The sequence below is a fragment of the Pleurodeles waltl genome, chromosome 1_2 (genome assembly GCF_031143425.1).
Source record: "Pleurodeles waltl isolate 20211129_DDA chromosome 1_2, aPleWal1.hap1.20221129, whole genome shotgun sequence".
Classification (NCBI taxonomy): domain Eukaryota; kingdom Metazoa; phylum Chordata; class Amphibia; order Caudata; family Salamandridae; genus Pleurodeles; species Pleurodeles waltl.
Genome location: NC_090437.1, coordinates 300,101,503 through 300,120,232, shown reverse-complemented (window position 1 = coordinate 300,120,232; position 18,730 = coordinate 300,101,503). Strand labels below are relative to the sequence as shown.

The 18,730-nt window shown below is 43.2% G+C and overlaps 1 protein-coding gene across 1 annotated transcript in view; it reads left to right on the top strand.

Moving 5' to 3' along the window:
* LOC138299846 (broad substrate specificity ATP-binding cassette transporter ABCG2-like) overlaps window positions 1-18,730 on the top strand; it is a 322,474-nt gene that overhangs the window by 266,231 nt on the left and 37,513 nt on the right. Inside the window, exon 15 of the mRNA XM_069238476.1 lies at window positions 15,664-15,773. Within this exon, the coding sequence (XP_069094577.1) occupies window positions 15,664-15,773 (110 nt within the window). The remainder of the gene's footprint in view (window positions 1-15,663; window positions 15,774-18,730) is intronic.

Genomic DNA, 18,730 nt, shown 5'->3' with positions numbered 1-18,730 from the left:
CAAATATTCAGCTACTGCACTCACTTCTGTTTCAGTACTATCTGTCAATAACCGGAGAGCTACTTCCTGACACCCAGGTTCATACTCGCAGGTGCTAGCCAAGATCTCCTAATGCCGGCACAAGGTGGACAAAAGAACATACAATGAGCTACTGTTTCACGGGGGAAGCCACAAACTGGACAGGTTGATGATACTCATGGCAAAATACACCACCTGCTATGGAACTTGTTGACAGGCAGAATGATGTATTGGAATTTCAAATATAAAGCTCATTGGGCTCAATCTTATTTAAAAAAAATGTTCAAAAAGCGTTAAGCACCTAACACCAAGAAATGTTTCTGTCAAACTACTCTTGCAGGACTTGATGCAACACTGTTTGTTAATAAACATCCAGTACCTGTCCTTCAGATGTTCAGCTGTCCCTTTACTACTTGAAAGTGGATGCCCCATAGCTCACTCATATCTAAACTATTAAGCCATGCTTTCGGGGGCTCAAACCAGAGTAACTTACAACCTGCTTCTAAGTCTTTTTTTTCGATGAAGGCCTTTTTATACTAATTTAGTTCTAATGGGGTTTAGGAATTGCAATATAGTGTTTTTTGTGCCAGATCTAAATGTAATGGAAAATTCCCACAAAGGATTTCTTGTGGATGTAGTATGGGTAGTTTTGAGATTGGCAGAGGAACCCTCTACGCCGGGACCACAGCCAAACTCCAAAACCGCCTGCAACGCATCCAAAACGCCTCGGCCCGCCTCATCCTCGACGTACCCCGCAACAGCCACATCTCCGCACACCTGAGACACCTGCATTGGCTCCCAGTCAGCAAAAGGATCACCTTCCGTCTTCTCACCCACGCACACAAAGCCCTCCACAACAAGGGACCGGAATACCTCAACAGACGCCTCAGCTTCTACGTCCCCACCCGCCCCCTCCGCTCCGCTGGCCTCGCACTTGCTGCCGTCCCTCGCACCCGCCGCTCCACGGCGGGTGGGAGATCTTTCTCCTTCCTGGCGGCCAAGACCTGGAACTCCCTCCCCACCAGCCTCAGGACCACCCAGGACCACTCCGCTTTCCGGAGACTCCTAAAGACTTGGCTGTTCGAGCAGCGATAACCCCCCCTTTCCCCCCTAGCGCCTTGAGACCCGCACGGGTGAGTAGCGCGCTTTATAAATGTTAATGATTTGATGATTTGATTTGATTTGAAGTATGCCAGTAAGTCAGTAAGATGATTTTAAATATTGCCACTTTGCCAGAAGAAACCTGCACCTCATCAAGTATAGCCTTGAACAGCAGTACAACAGCTTGTGACAAGCTTTTAAAGAATTCAGCCAGAAAGCTGTTGCAGACTGGTGCTTTCGCCCTGTGTAGTTGCTCAAGGGTCTCTCACAGCTCACTCTGACTAATATCTCCTTCTGAAGTAGCTCTTTCTTCTGCAGTTAGTTGTGCCCGTGGGGAGGTCTAACCTGAACTCCACTAACACATTAATTTCACGTCCAATGTATTCTCTGTACAGCTGTTGAGGGTGTGTCGCCAGCACCTCAATTATATGATGGCTATCTTTATAGAGTTCCACAACCGAGGGTGTTGTGCTGCACAAATTCAGGTTAGAATTTTTTCACTGCCACAGCCAGAGCAACAATTTGTTGGCCTTGCTGCCCTTGTGATAGATTCTGCTCTGTGACGTTACCAAGGCCAGTCTTAGTATCCCCAATCAGTATCTGGGCCAAATCAGTGCAATAGTGTTTAATGTTTCTAAAGGACTGTGGCTGTTCTGTGGCTTTGTATTTTGCTTCCAACTGTAGGAGGAGCGCTTCCATTCGTGGTCCTACTTCCTGTTGGCACCTGTTGTTGCCAGATATGTAGCTCAATCAATGAAGAACTTTATTCAATTATCATAAAAACAATCATAAAAGCATAACATACATAACTATCACTTAAAAGTAGCCATAAATACACTTATAATATGATAAGGTAAAAGAAAGAGAACAAAATATCAAACAAGCAATGAATTTTGTTTATGTAGTACTGAATTGAAAGAAATTCTGTACATAAAAACAAACCAGGTAATTGAGAAGCATGCGTAAGAAGGACAAATCAGGCTTTATTGATTAAAAGCATAGAGCTTAAGAACGGGAAACATCCATTACCATGCAGTCCTTACCACGCATTACACTAACAACACAGTCACTACAACACGTGTCATTACCATGCAGATACATTTACAATGAGTGCCTTTACCATGCATCCCTCTACCACGCATTATTGATAAATGCATTTACCACAAATGCCTTTACCACACTTTTTTGGTATTTTCATTGTTGTGTAAGAATGTAGGTAAGTATTTGTAAGATGTATGCCTTCATACCGGCAGCCTCCCTCAAGTGGAATTACGATGTTTCCACTGAGCTGATCGGAAACTTCATATTATGATGTTTCTGCTGGTCAGACCAGTGGAAACAGTGCTACTGCATTGGCCTCAGCTCCCTCGCATAGCAGACAGTGCGTATTCTGAAGGTACTGGCAGGGGGGCCCCTGTACTTCCTATGCCATGAGCATGGCATGGGCAGAGCAGGGCCCCCGCTGTGGTCTCAGCACTGCCTTCCCACAAGCTTTTTCATGGGGGGGAACCCCACCATGAAATGCCTGGCAGAAAGTGGACTTGTGATCAGCAGTGCGGAGCTGAACTAATCGCCGCCCTGGCTGACCACGAGTCTGACTGCTGATACCCTGTCGGAAACTATATTCCTGGCGGTGGCCCCTTGGCGGGCTGGTCGCCAGAGTTGTAATATGGCAGTCAGAGTGCCGGGAGTGCGGCGGTCTGACCGCCACTGCGAGTCTGGCAGTCTTAAGACCTCCAGACTCATATTGAGGTCCTTAGACTTTTCTTTGCTTTTTGTTTGGGAAATATGAGGGTTCAAGCTACCTAACAATGATTGTGCCATTCTCATTTCTGGGAAACTTTGTTCTTTCTTCAAAATTTCCAGGAAATGATAATGGTTAGGGTGAAATCTTCCAGCTGATTTGTTAAATGAATTGTGCCATCCCTCTATGGCATTGTTTGGTTTTGCACCTCCCTCTAAACAGGTTGAGTAACAGTTCCACCAGTGAATGGGGAAACCTTGGCTTCCTCCTGTGACCTGACGTGCTTAAGTGGCCAATCCAAGTGTCCTCAAAGTAATTTAGAAGTAGTGCCAATTTTTCCTCATTTTGTGTACAATATTCAGATTCTGAAATTGATGTGTAGAACCCATCCATGCAATCAGGAGGTGCAACATACAAAGCTGTTAGTTTTATCAACTCATATTGTAGTTTACTGCTTGACATGTAACCCTCAGCTAAGGGTGTTTATTGAATTTTTCACCAATATGCCTGCGAAAAGTGAGAAAAAACATCCTTGAATTTGTGTATCAGGGTGAATTTTAGGAATTGTATTAATCATCTGTAATTCAAAGTCAGTTGTAATTTTCATAGGAACATTTATTGTTTTGGATTTTACTACTGATAAAAATTCAGTCTAAGTTGAGGATTGCTTTTCAGGAAGTAAGCTGTACACTAATGAGACAGTTGTGTTTTTTGTTAGCATGAATAGTGTACATTTGGGTGAATGGATAGGGTGTTGACTTAAAAGTTCCATCCATCATCCAGATTTCAGTATTCTCAAGGGTCACTAAGTTATTTGTTGTGCTTAAGATTAGTATTCTTTTGAGAGGGTTTTCATTGTCGAATAGTAGGAAAGGTGCATTAGAATAAGAAACTGTAAGTTTGGGGGGGTGTTAATATCAGAGTAGGATGTGGTGTTATTCTTTGTGGATTATTCACCTGTTTTTTTAAATTGAATCATTCTCATTATATTGGATATTGTGGGCATACTACTAGCTAAATGCATGTGGATGTTTCGCGCTAGCTCCTTTAAAACTGAGCCACAGAGTTCCTTGGAGGTGGGTGCTAGCATTTTTAATTGCTGAATTTTTTCCCTCACTTCGATCTACATTGCAGAGGCAGAGTGGGTATGTTCTGTGGTCCTTTCAACAATGTCAGCCACAGTACTTCACACACCTCCAATGGCTCCTGGGCTCATTTAATCTCTCCTTACAATAAATATAGCAACCAGATTTTAACAGTCTGTTTTCTCACTGTGGTTGTTTATAGTTTGCCTGCTCTGGGTTTTCCATGTTTCAATGATCTGTTAAAAAAAGAAAAGAAAGAAAAAAGCCTATGTGATTGGAATTGTCTAAAATTGTGATTTATTTACGTTCTGAATAATTGATCTGCTATGGGGAAAAAGATTGCCGTTGTTATTTTACACAGTCTTTTGAGGGATTTTTTAAAACGTTTTCCTGTAGAAAAGGAGGGAAAGTTAAGTGCTACCTGTTGTATTCAAGTGAGAGAAAGTTGTTAGCTTTGGCAGTTTCTATTTTAAAAAAAATAGTAATTACCTTGTATGTTTTTCCTCTGTTCCAGTATGGTTTTTCAAACTATGTTGTGAATTGTTTTGGTTCTCTGGTGTGTTGTGGTGCTTTTTGCTTAGCTTTCTATTGTAATTTAGAAGTGAAAAATTGGTGAAATAATTGCTGTTTTGTTGCTGCTTTCTTTGCGTTTTGTGTTTTTTAAAGGATAACTAACCTGTGGTCTGTTAATTTTTCTTTCCAAAGATAGATTTTGATTTTTCACTGTTTCTGCATAATTTTGTTCTTTAATGTCTTTCTTTGCTTTGAAGGTCTGTTTGAAAGAAAAAAGAGGTAAAAAATAGCATAGTAATTTTGCCCTCTATCCCAAGGTAAGTACTTTGTGGAGTTGGAATAGTAGTTTTGTCCTCCAGTCACTGTCCAGCACCTTCCCTGAGGTAAGTACTTGGTGAAGTTAGAATAGTAATTTTTCTCCAGTCACTGTCCAGCACCTTCCCTGAAGTAAGTACTTGGTGGAGTTGCAACAGTAATTTTGCCCACAGTCACTGTCCAGCACCTTCCCTGAGGTAAGTACTTGGTGAAGTTAGAATAGTTATTTTTCTCCAGTCACTGTCCAGCACCTTCCCTGAAGTAAGTACTTGGTGGAGTTGCAACAGTAATTTTGCCCACAGTCACTGTCCAGCACCTTCCCTGAGGTATGTACCCGGCACATTTAGAATAGTAATTTTGTCCCTCAGTCACTGTCCATCACCTTCCCTGAGGTAAGTACCCGGCGGAGTTAGAATGGTAATTTTGTCTTCCATTTACTGTCCAATTCTTACACTGAGGTAAGTATCCAGTGGAGTTAGAGCAGCAATTGTGCCCCCAGTCACTGTCCAGCACCTTCCCTGAGGTAAGTGCCCAGCTGAGTTCGAATAGTTGTGTTGCCCAAGTCACTGTCCAGTACTCAATCTGAGTAGATGATATGCTTTATTTTTAATAAAAAAACATTTTCATAATTTTCTTATAAGGATCATTTTTTTTTTACCTTCCGATGCTGTAAAACTAGAAAATCATCAGAAAATGAGTGCTGTAAATACCTTTCTAAATGTCTATAAAAGATTCAAACAAATCTGAATAAGTATTTGTTGTACTGGTAAATGTATCAAAAAGGGGCTCATGTTTGTTGGGGTGGAAACGTCAAAAAGAGCTGGGTATTAAACTAGACCCCAATAATGTTGAACCTGTCATGACAATTGATCAGATGGAAGTGAATCAGATAATTTGTGATGAGTTTTCTGAAGTGTTTACCAAAGATCTAGGGTTTAAAAAAAAAAAAGCAGAATAAGATTATACTGAAAAAGAACACAGTACCAGTAGTACATAAAGCGAGGCCCATTCCCAATTTGTGTAAACCATTGAAGGAAGAGTTGAACAGATTCTACGGATCATAGAACCTATAGAATGTTCTCTGTGGCCTGCACCCATTGCAGTTGCCCAAAAATCAGGGTGTAGGGGCATTAGGTTGTGTGTTGATTTAACGGACCTGAATAACAACATTTGGGTAGACAGATTTCCACTACCCAAAATAAATTATATGATTAGTATGATAAATGATGCAAAATATTTCAGTGTGTTAGATCTGTCTTCAGTATATCATCAAGTTGAATTACATCCGGACTCCAACCACTTACTTCATTTATCACTCCATTTGGTCCATTCATGTTCTGCAGAATGCAGTTTGGGTTGGAATCTGTGGCAGCAGTGTTTGCTAAAAGACATAAAAAATGTACTTTATCACCAAGATGATATGTTGATATATGGTAACTCTGAAGACAGCCATAATGCCACACTAAAGAGAGTGCTCATGACTCTAAAACAAGCAGGGTTAACTATCAAAAGAGATAAGTGCAAGTTGTGTGGTGATTTGGTGGCTACCTGGGGCACAATATATCTCAAGATGGGTTAAAACCTATGATTGATTTGATGATTGCAGTAAAAGAAGCACCACCTCCCTCAATCAAAGAAGAATTAAAATCATTCATGGAGTTGGTGGAATAGACAGCAAAATTCTAAAAAAAACAACAACAAAAAGCATTGCAGATTATACTGTCCCTATGAGGCACTTGTTGGAAAAATGGACACAGTTTGTCTGGGATGATGTTTGTAAAGAGTCTTTTAAAAGCATTAAGCCTCCAACATTAGAAGCACCTTCTTTTGGCAATGTCTATGTTACCAGGAAGACCATTCTGACTACTGATGCTAGTATGAAAGGGATCAGAGCTTCCTTAGTTCAGGTAGTAGTTGGAAAAATAACAATTGTTGCGTTTGGCTCAAGGATGTTAAAAGATGCAGAGGTAAACTAATAAATTATTGAAAGGGAAGCATTCAATTGCTATTAGGCCGTATCCCATTTGAAATTCTTTCTTTGGGGCTTATCAATCACGTTAAGAACAGATCATAAACCAGTCATACATTTGTTTTTTACTAAAGGGAGGGAGCACTCTACCCCATGAATAGCCATGTGGATGTTGGCCCTGGAGGGATATAACTTTAAGGTTGAATTTGTATCAGGCAATAAGAATCTAGTGGCTGGTTGTCTGTCTCGGTTGCAGTGGAGAGGGGAGCAGAAGGGTCAGAAGAAGTGAATGAGGAATCTGTTTAGATGGTGTCTCCCTCAAGGATTCAACTAGGAGTGAGTCGAAAGCTCAGGGAAAGATGGTGTTATCAAAGCATTGAAAGAAAACATCATTAAAGGATGGCCACCTAAATCGAACGACCCACAAGAGGACATTCGTAACTTTTGGGAAGTCAGGCATAAACTGTACATACATAATATGTATGATAATGAGAAGGGACAAGTTAGTACCTCCTGAAGATCTAAAAGAGAGAATTATAGATTTAGCCCACAAAGGTCATTTGGCCTGTAATTTTACTAGAACCAAGGTACAGGCTACTTATTGGTTTCCAAGTGTGGATGGTATGGTGAAAAATAAAGTTAAAGAATGTGCTACTTGTGGCCTAAGTAACAAAAGTAAATGGATAAGGAAAGCTTCATTGTCCCCTGTAGAAGTTCCATCCAAGCCTTGGGATAAACTGGCTTTAGATATAATGGGACCACTGAACATGCCTATGCAAACTGGAAGATTCCTCATAGTACTAGTGGATTATTATTCTCATTGGGTCATGATTGAAGACTGCTAATCACATCACCACAAAAGACACAAAGGAAGGAATATCAAGTTTTATTGTGACAATGGGGTTCAGTTTACTTCTGATAAAATGAAAGAATTTTTAAAGAAATTATCCATTGTTCACCTTAAGACCACCCTGTATTGTCTTAAAGCAAACGGTTGGTTGAAAAAGTAAACCACATGCTAAAAGAATTAATCAAATCTGCACAAGCATCCAGAGTGCCAGCAGGCATTGCTATCAAAAAACTTTTGCAATCGTATCACACAGCGCCTAATATGGTCACAGGAGTCTCTCCATTTCTTATGCTCAAAGGCAGACTTCCGTGAACCAAAATGTTTCCCAACTGGATGGGTGGTGGTGAAACTAGATAGGTTCATCAAGAGAGTGTGAAGTAAAAAATAAAAAATCACCAAGAGGACTACAAGAGAAGGTATGATAATAAGCATGGTACAAAGGTCAAGACCTGGAAGGTAGGTTATTGGTGGTTAAAACCTCAGACTCGGATGGGGACAGCATGTTTTCAAAACTGTTAAGGATAGCAAGAGTGAGCACAAACGTCAAATTAGAGGATGGTAGAGTTGGAGCATGGATAGAATTGCTAATTGCAACCACCTGCTGGAGGTCTTACGTCTAATTGTAATCAAATTGGATCTGAAACAAAGCCCCTCATTAGGACTTTGGCGGTCTTTTGGACCACCATATTAGAACTCACCCAAGGATTTCCACCCATGTAAGGGCGGAAATCTGACACCGCACCGTCGGCCTGACCAGCGGGTGAGAGGCATTTCCACCGCCCGCGCTGCCATGCCAAAAGAACTGTTCCCACTGTATTATGAGATGTAATACGGCAAGGCGGTGTGGCGCTGGAAATGCCGACACCCATCCCCTCCCCAATGACCACCTCGCCCAGACAGGTAGGTGGCCTATCTGAAAAGGGGTGGGGGGGAGGTGTTGTGTGCATGTCTGTGGTGGGTGCGTGTGTGTGCACTTGTAGCGGTATGGGTGTGTGTGAGTGCGTGTACATGGACGGTGTGTGTGTCTGAATGGAAGCGGAGAGGAGAGGGGTGTGTCGGGGTGCGAGTGAGTAGGTGCGTGTATTGGGATGCATGCGAGTAGGGGTGTTTGTATGGGTGTGAGCAAGTGGGGATGTATGTCAGGGAATGTGTTGATGAGTGGGGTGTGCGTGTATGAAGGCGTGTGGATGAGTGGGGGTGCATGTATGAAGGTGTGCGGATGAGGGGGTGCGTGTATGAAGGTGTGCTGATTAGTGGGGGTGCGTGTATGAAGGTGTGTGGATGAGTGGGGGTGCGTGTATGTCAGTGTGAGAGCGAGTGGGGGTGCGTGTATTTCAGTGTGAGAGCGAGTGGCAGTGTTTGTATGTCAGTGTGAGAGCAAGTGGGGGTGCGCGTATGTCAGTGTGAGAGTGAGTGGAGGTGTTTGTATGTGTGCAGCTGGGTAGGGGTGTTTGTATGTATGCGTGCGGACAGGTGGGGGTATTTGTATGCATGCGTGAGGTTGGGTGGGGGTGTTTGTATGTATGCAAGTGGTCGGGTGGGGGAGTGTCTGCCAGAGTTTGGGTGGGGGGGGTGTCTGCAAGTGTGTGAACCGGTGAGGGGTGCCGGTGACAGAAATAGGGATTCCTGTCGCCGGGTGCATTACTGCCAGGGTTTTCGTGGCATGACGAACACTGCAAAAAGCCTGGGGGTTTGCTGCCTCCTAATACAGCCGGCAGTCTTAGGCCAGCCGCAAATTTATTTTAGGCCATTTCTGCCCCCCCGGGGGCTGTTTGGCCTATTGTTATTAGGCTGATCTACCCCCAGGGGTGGCAGAAACGTCTAGGCGCCAGGGATAAAAAAAAAAAAATTGTTTTGTTTTTAGAGGTGAGGAGCGACCCCTCCGCCAAGGGCCGCTCCCCTGGGGGCAAATTGTATTTAGACCGTTTCCCCCCCCCCCCCCCCCCCCCCTTGGTGGCAGATCGGCTGATTTTTGTTAGGCCAATCTCAGAAACCACTTAGGCACCAGGGATTGGTGTGTCTGTATGCATGTGTTTTCTTTAGGGGGGCATCCCCTTGGGTAAGGGTCGCTCCCTATGGGGGCACATTACTTTTGGCCATATCTGCCCCCCTTGGGGGCTGATGGGCCTATTTTTGGAAGGCCCATCTGCCCCCAAAGGGGGGGGGGGGGGAGAAAGCCCACAAGAGAACAGGGAAGTTTTTTTTTTCTCCAAAACAAGAGGGTGGGGGTATGACCATACCCCCACCCCAAATAAACGGGGCCAAAGCATTTCTCTTCCGATCATGTGATGCGATCATGTGATGAGGGCCCTGATAGGCTTCAAAGGGAAGGAATGGAATTTCCTTCCCCTTGAAGTCTCTCAGAGCATTTCAAAAGCTGGATCGTAAAGCGATCCAGCTTTTGAAATGCCCACTAGACACCAGGATTATTTCATAAAAATGAAACTGGCACAAGGGGAGCGACCCCTTGGGCAAGGGTCGCTCCCCAGGGGGGCAATATTTTGCAAGGCCTTTTCTGCCTGGGGGCAGAATCCACTAGGCGGCAGGGATCATTTTCTGTTGGTTTTTTTGTGTGTTTTTTGTGTGGTTTTTTTTTTTGTTTTTTTTTTTTTGTTGGGAAGCGACCCCTTAGGCAAGGGTCGCTCCCTAGGGGGCAAATTATATTTAGGCCATTTCTGCCCCCAAGGGGGGCAGAAACCATTAGGCACCAGGGAGTTTTTGTTTTTTATGGCAAATTCACGGAAGGGGAGCGACCCCTTAGGCAAGGGTCGCTCCCCGGGGGAAGGGGGGGAATTTATTTTTGCCCATTTCTGCCCCCCTGGGGGCAGATCAGCCTATTGTGATTAGGCCAATCTGCCCCCAGGGAGGCAGAAACCTCTAGGCACCAGTTAAAAGTTCTTTTAGGGTTTTTTTTTTTTTAAGAGGTGGGGAGCGACCCCTTAGGCAAGGGTTGCTCCCCTGGGGGGCAAATTGTATTTAGACCATTTCTGCCCCTCCCCCCCTTGGGGGCAGATAGGCCGATTTTTGTTGGGCCAAACCACTAGCACCGGGGATCTTTTTTTTTTGGCACCAATTTCATGCAAGGGGAGCGACCCCTTAGGTAAGGGTCGTGCCCCGGGGGGGGGGGGGGGGGGTTATTTTAGGCCATTTCTGCCCCCTGGGGTCAGATTGGTCTATTCTTATACAGCCGATCTGCCTCTGGGGGGGCAGAAACCTCTAGGCTCCAGGGCTAAAAATTTATAGTTTTTGTTTTTTAGAGGTGGGGAGAGACCCCTTAGGCAAGGGTCGCTCCCCTGGGGGGGAAGTTGTATTTAGACCATTTCTGCCCCCCTTGGGGGCAGATCGGCCGATTTCTGTTATGCCAATCTGCCCCCAAGGGGGCAGAAAGCACTAGGCACCAGGGATCTTTTTTTTTGCGCCAATTTCAAGCAAGGGGAGCGACCCCTTAGGCAAGGGTCGCTCTGCGGGGGCAAATTTATTTTAGGGCATTTCTTCCCCTCCGGGGGCAGATTGGCCTATTATTATTAGGCCGATCTGCCCCCAAGGGGGCAGAAACCACTTAGGCACAAGGGATTGGTGTGTGTGTGTATGCGTGTGTTTTCTTTAGGGGGGCAGCCCCTTGGGTAAGGGTCGCTCCCTATGGGGGCACATTACTGTTGGCCATATCTGCCTCCCTTGGGGGCAGATGGGCCTATTTTTGGAAGGCCCATCTGCCCCCAAGGGTGGAGGGAAGAAAGCCCACCAGGGAAGTAGTTTTTTTTCCAAAATAAGAGGGTGGGGGTATAGCCATACCCCCACCCCAAATAAATGGGGCCAAAGTTGTTCTGCCCACCAGTGGGCAGATGGGGAATTACCCCTGATCCACAACCCGGGGGGGGGGCAGAAAGTCTACTAAATGCCAGGGAAATTTAAAAAATATATATATATATTGGGGTGGTGGCTACCAACCAGAATGGGCCTGGTTATGCCCCCACCCCAACTGAAGGGGATAACAGTCTTTCAGCTCTCCCTCCACACTCTAAAACATCTTATCCCATAGCAAGCAAGAAGACATTTGATTACTATGGGTTTTGGTTTTACATTTGGGCCATGAGAGCTTGGCTAACTCTCAAAATCGTCCCACTTGGAATGGTGAAGGCTGCACTTTATGAACTTTGGGCCGCTGCCATGTAGAAATATCCACAAGACCTAGACACATCTGAAAACTAAACATCTGGGTGATTCCAGGGTACTGTGTTTCACATGCACCCGCACCATTTTTGTACCCACAATGCCCTGCAAACCTCCAACTTTGCTGGAAATCATACATTTCTCCCATGTTTTTGTGATGGAACCTTCCGGAATATGCAGGAATCCACAACATTCCTACCACCCAGCATTGTCTCATCTATATTGATAAAAATACTGCTGCACTTGTCAGCCTAAAAATGTTTTTTTGCAAACTGCCCTTTTGGACCCCCTTTGGTTCCCCCTCAATATCGACATGTTTTTGGCTCTTCCCTTTCACAAGCACTTGGCCCACCTACACAAATGAGGTATCATTTTTACCGGGAACATTGGGTGGTATGAACTTTGTCCCAGTGCGGTGATCCCACACAGAAATGTGGGAAAAAATTTTTTTTTTAGCTAAATTTGAGGTTTGCTGAGGATTATGGGTAAGAAAACATTGGTGGGTCCACGCAAGTCACACCTCACTGGACTCCCTCGGGTGTCTAGTTTTCAGAAATGTCTGGGTTTGGTAGGTTTCCCTAGAAGGCTGCTGAGCCCAGGACCAAAAACGCAGATGCCCCCCACAAAAACAGGTAGTTTTGTATTTGATAATTTTGATGTGTCCATATAATGTTTTGGGGGCATTTCCTTTCGCGGGCAGTAGGTCCTCCCACAAAAGTGAGGTACCATTTTTATCGGGAGACTTGGGGGAATGCTGGGTGGAAGGAAATTTTTGGCTCCTCCCTGATTCCAGAACTTTCTGTGACCGAAATGAGAGGAAAAAGTGTTTTTTGGGCCAAATTTTGAGGTTTGCAAATGATTCTGGTAACAGAACCTGGTCAGAGCTCCACAAGTCACCCCATCATGGATTCCCCTAGGTGTCTAGTTTTCAAAACTGCACAGGTTTGCTAGGCTTCCCTAGGTGCCGGCTGAACTAGAGGCCAAAATCCACAGTTAGGGCACTTTTAAAAAAACAGCAGTTTTCTTTGTGAAAATGTGATGTGTTGACGTTGTGTTTTGGGGTTTTTCCTGTCGCGGGCGCTAGGCCTACCCACGCAAGTGAGGTACCATTTTTATCGGGACACATGAGGGAACACAGAATAGCAAAACAAGTGTTATTGCCCCTTGTCTTTCTCTACATTGTTTCCTTCCAAATGTAAGACAGTGTGTAAAAAAGACGTCTATTTGAGAAATGCCCTGTAATTCACATGCTAGTATGGGCACCCCGGAATTCAGAGGTGTGCAAATAACCACTGCTTCTTAATACCTTATCCTGTGGCCATTTTGGAACTACAAAGGTTTTCTTGATACCCATTTTTCACTTTTTATATTTCAGCAAATGAATTGCTGTATACCTGCTATAGAGTGAAAACCGATTGCAAGGTGCAGCTCATTTATTGGCTCTGGGTACCTAGGGTTCTTGATGAACCTACAAGCTCTATATATCCCGCAACCAGAAGAGTCCAGCTGACGTAACCGTATATTGCTTTCAAAAATCTGACATCGCAGGAAAAAGTTAGAGTAAAACGTGGAGAAAAATGGCAGTTTTTTTTTTCACCTCAATTTCAATATTCTTTTATTTCAGCTGTTATTTTCTGTTGGAAACACTTGTAAGAGCTACACAAATGACCCCTTGCTGAATTCAGAATTTTGTCTACTCTTCAGAAATGTTTAGCTTTCTGCATTGGTTTCCCACCCATTTCGGTCACTAACTGGAAGGAGGCTGAAAGCACAAAAAATTTTAAAAATGGGGTATGTCCCAGTAAAATGTCAAAATTGTGTTGAAAAATTGGGTTTTCTAATTCAAGTCTGCCTGTTCCTGAAAGCTGGGAAGATGGTGATTTTACCACTGCAAACCCTTTGTTGATGCCATTTTCAGGGGAAAAAACACGAGCCTTCTTCTGCAGCCCTTTTTTCCCATTTTTTTTTTTTTAAACTAATTTTTTGCTGTATTTTGCCTAATTTCTTGGTCTTCAGGGGAACCCACAAAGTCTGGGTACCTCTAGAATACCTAGGATGTTGGAAAAAAAAGGACGCAAATTTGGCGTGGGTAGCTTATGTGAACAAAAAGTTATGAGGGCCTAAGCGCAAACTGCCCCAAATAGCCAAAAAAAGGCTCGGCACAGGAGAGGAAAAGGCCTGGTAGCGAAGGGGTTAATACAATGCATACACTGTTTGTACTATGTAGGGATGCTTTAATTTTGTTTTTAAATGTACAAAATGAGGAGAGCAATTTTATTGTTTTGTCTTGGTTTGCATTGTTGTGGGTCGCTGTTTGTTTTATTTGCACGTTCATTTTAAATGTATTTAACAGCATTTAACTAAAGAAAATAAAGATTTGTGGTAAACGTTAGCATAGTAATAGTATGCGTGGTTAGAGTATGCGTTGTGATGTTACTTATAATGGGCCTCTGTGTAAGTTTGTAGTGCTGACACGCATGGTAAAGACGTGCATGTTGGTGATTGATGAGTGGTAAAGACTGCATTAATAAAGGCATGCGTGGTAAAGGCATGCATTTTTCCGTCATATAACCCTTAAGAAGTGGTTTTAATAATTTCTCAGTTTGCAGTTCATAATATTTACCAAAATAAACCCAAAATGTTCTAAAGTTTGTGCAAAGGTCTCATCGCAAGGGCAAAGTAAAACAGATGTTTTATCATATTGGCCCAAGTGGAAATCAAAGCTGGAATCTTATAGTACCCACCCGAAACTTAGCCAAGAGTCATCTTTTCCAAGGGCTTTTCAGCCAGGACAAATATGGGTAAAGGTTTATCATAAAGTCCAAAAATGGCAACGCACCATCCATGTTAAATCAATTATGAATGCCCAATAAGCAATCTCATGATTGCAAATACGTCTACTGATACATCATTCTCAGAGGTAGTAGCCTTCTGGACTTCAATATCACTTTTTCCATGTTCAAGCACTTCTGTACATGCCGAAGTGGCGTCCGAGGGCCCCCCAGTTGTTCTGCTTCATGGTTACAGAGTACCATGTCCTTACGTCTTTTATTCTAAAACTGTGGTTTTTACCCTTTTGACTTCTGTGGACCCCCCTCTTTATCATTACTGGGACCTTGGGATCCCCAATTAATCATTATTTGAATCCAGGGACCTCTCCATTGAGTCATTACTGGAAGTTGGGGACCCCAACCTTAAAATTGTTGATGATTTGAACCGGAAAACAATACACAAAAAATACAGAAACAAGCATTCATCAAACACTTAAACAAATGATAACACATTTTATTTAATTGTATTAGGAATTTTGGATCTTTTATAATTTCTATTGAAGCCACACATTGTTCATGCTATATTCTGTTTATGCACCTGCACTGCTCCCACAAATCAATCTGAGGATACTAATTTAATTTTTAGGCTCCAATTTCAAACTTCTTGACATTTACAGTACATTTCAAAATGTTCAGTTGTACATTTAGCCACTTTCTTTTTATACACTTTAATTAATCTGTTACTAATATTTAATTTTATAAGCAGTCGCGGGCTCTATGAGGGAGTTTTTTGGAAACCCTGTGGGCCTACGGACCACAGGTTGAGAAAGTTTGGTCTAAAAGCATGCAATAAAAATTTAAAAAAGCACACAAATGTTAATGATGTTGCATCCTCATGAGTACGCTTCTAACTGCATCTTTACATTTATAGCTATACTAGTAGGTGCATTATTTTATTCCCTCTATTGTGTTTTGGTGATTGAGGACTATATCAATACAATTTCCAGTCTTGGTAGAACCAGAAAAAAAGACACATTAAATGTGTGCTTTTGCTGTAAAAACAAATGCTTGAAAATAAATTACCTAAACTTTCTCTCTGATTAAGTCTGTCTTATTCTCTCTGCAAGGCTCTAGAAGTAAATGAATTTACAGGACTGGTATTTGACAACAGACAACCTAACAGCAACAACAGCTCTGCTCAAGGAAATTGCAGTAGTGGCAGTGACTTCTCCAGTGTGTAAGTATGCTGACTTGTAATTAATCCTTCATGTTCACATTGTAATGTTCGTCACCTGAAAGCAGATTTTTCTAAAGCTTTGAAGTCTTTATTGCTCTGACAGCAAAAATGTCACAGGAAGCCAACAGCAGTCAGAGAGGTGCTAGCTTAAAGGTCAAACATCCAACAAATGTATTTTTAGTATGGCATTTTTAAAGTCCTTCAGACAAGATGAGTGGTTACGTGATATATCACTGATAAAATTATGAATGTGTGATCAGTAAGGTGGTGAGAGGTAGGCACAGTAAATGCAGCAAAATGTATTCAAAGAGGACAGATTTTACATACTTTTATGTAGAGATGCATATTTATGTCAAATAGTATGGAAGTGTGATTGCAAGGAAGATGTTGGTGAGGGAGAGTGGTAGCTTTTAGAGCTATTGACTTCAAAGAGGAGAGCACTGAGAGAACATTTAGACACAAAACATAGGTGCAGGAGCGCTGCTATCCCTGCGGTGGATACATCATGGAAGGGGTCCAAGAAATGTGAAGGCTATGAACCTTGAAGCTCATGACTGTTTCTACTACAGTCAAAAGTTTTCAGTTGGCTAAGCATATATTGGAGTGAGGCAGGTAGTGAGGTGGACAGGTAGTGAGGTGGTGCATATGTGATTATCTGGGAAAGGTAGGAGGATGACACGCTAGGAATATACTCAAGTCCTTGGTGCCACGTTTGTGGTAGGAGATGACTTTGATAAATGTTTTCACCTTATTAAGTGACCCTGAGAGTACACAAAATCCCAGCGGAGTACTAGGGGGTGGTCTGTGGAAGCCTGTGCCTCCAGTGAAGAAGGACACGCTTTTGACCCTAGAAGTAGAGGGCCAAACCAGGTAAACCCTCATGAAAGTAATCTTCCTAGCTAAATTTAGGCTGATCCATGGAAAATATCGCCAGAGGTTCAGGGACAGCCACAAGCTCCCAAATTATGCTTGGGGATATTTCTTTGACTCTTCTAGCAAGGCACTGAAGAGCTGTCAGACATGGTGAGGGCAGTATCAAGGAGGAGGCTTCAAGATGCCGGTGTTGGGGGTGTTTGAGCCCTCCAGCAGCCCCTGGTCCAGACCTGTGGTGCTGTTGCCTAAGGCTGCCCCACTAGCCACCGCTCCAGAACTTAGGTGCTATGTGGACTCAGTTCTGTCGCAAAGACTGATATACATCCCATACCCTGAGCAGATGAATTCATCAACAGTCTAGGTGATGCCAAGTTCCTGAGCCCCTTTAATTTCACATCAGAGTACTGGCAGATTCCTTAAATGAGAGGACAAAAGAGGTGATTCCATTCTGCTTAAAGAATGCCCCTGCCAACTTTCAGAGGTTAGTCAACAGGGTCTTAACTGGGAAGGAGGCATTCTCTGCCGCCTACCTGGGCGACACGATTGTCTAGAACTCCAGCTCGGAGGAACACCTGTAACACCTCCAGGAGGTGCTTTAGGCCCTGCAGTAGGCAGACCTGATTATCAAGTCAGTAAGTGACATATAAGGCAGGGTTCTGTGGTGTATCTGGACCATATGGTGAGTGGGGGCAAGGTGCAGTCCATCCACTCCAAAGTTGAGTCTATCTGACCTGGCAATCCCCTAAAACACAGACTGAAGTGTGCACTTTCATGGCACATGCTTCACACAAGACACCAGATACTTTTGAGGCTTTGATCAAGAAAGATTTGACACATCTCACCTTTCATTCACCAAAGAGGAAGAATATCTCAGAAAAAGAACAAGGAACCCTCAAGTCTTTGTCACATAATAATAATTTGATTTTTCAACAAGGAGACAAAGGAAGAGCCCTGGTAGTGATGGATCGTTCATATTATAATGCCAACGTTATGTCACATGAGAACACATATATTCATCTTGACCGCGATCCTAACATGGAAATCTTTGCCATACTAACAGAAATCGTTAAGAAAGCACTATCGTATGAATGGATCAATGAACATACCATAATTTTTGACCACCGACTTTCCTCTGAGACTTAAATAAGAAGACTGTTGTATTGTCAGATTCTGATTTCACAAGTGTGGAGCAACATTTGGTTAGAATTATGAACATGGATATCATCTTTCCTCAATAAAGTAATTGGAGGACTGAAGAGCATCAACTTTGATTTTTAATGAATTGTGAAATTACTGTTTGATACTGTTTATTTTGGAAGCCAGAGGGCCATAACGTTGTGCACTGTGGGTCTGATTCACTATTGATGACCAACTACTCGCCAAAATAAACCTTCTGCCAGCCACAAACCTTCCTTTTTAATATAGATAAGTCACCCCTATGGTACGCCATGGACAGCCCAGCAGAGGGCAGGGTGCAGTGTACTTCGAAAGTAAGATATGTAATTTTAAGTTCTATATGTTGTGGTAGTGAAAAACACTTACATTTGTTTTTCACTACTGCATGGCCTACTTCTCCCACAGACTAACATTTGAGTTACCTTATCACATTTAAAACGGCTGTAATTTCCAAATAGGAGAAGGTAAACAGCTCATTTTTGGTGCCTTTGGAGTTGTAATGAAAACCCCTAAATTATGTTGAAGAAGTAACTTTAATTACAGTTTTGAAAATCCCACTTTTATAAAATTGGCATTTAGTGCTTATAGCCTGTACCTGGGTCACATGACTGGATGTAGCTTGCAGTTGAGCCTTGTGTAGTCATCCTAGACAGCCACACACAATAGGGAGTGTAGGTGTGCCTAGATGGGCCACCGCTGGCAGGATGGGAGGGAGAAGCTGGGCACAGTCCCACTTACACTTAAATAGACTTTGTCCTGCCTCCACACAAAGGACTGCATACCCCTGGTAGTTAGTCTGGAGCTGGGAAAGTCGAGGCAGGAGGTCTGGGGACTTCAAAGGGAACCTCTAGAAACCTCTTCCCCATTTCAAAGGCACAACTGGGTATAGATACTGGGTCTCAGACACC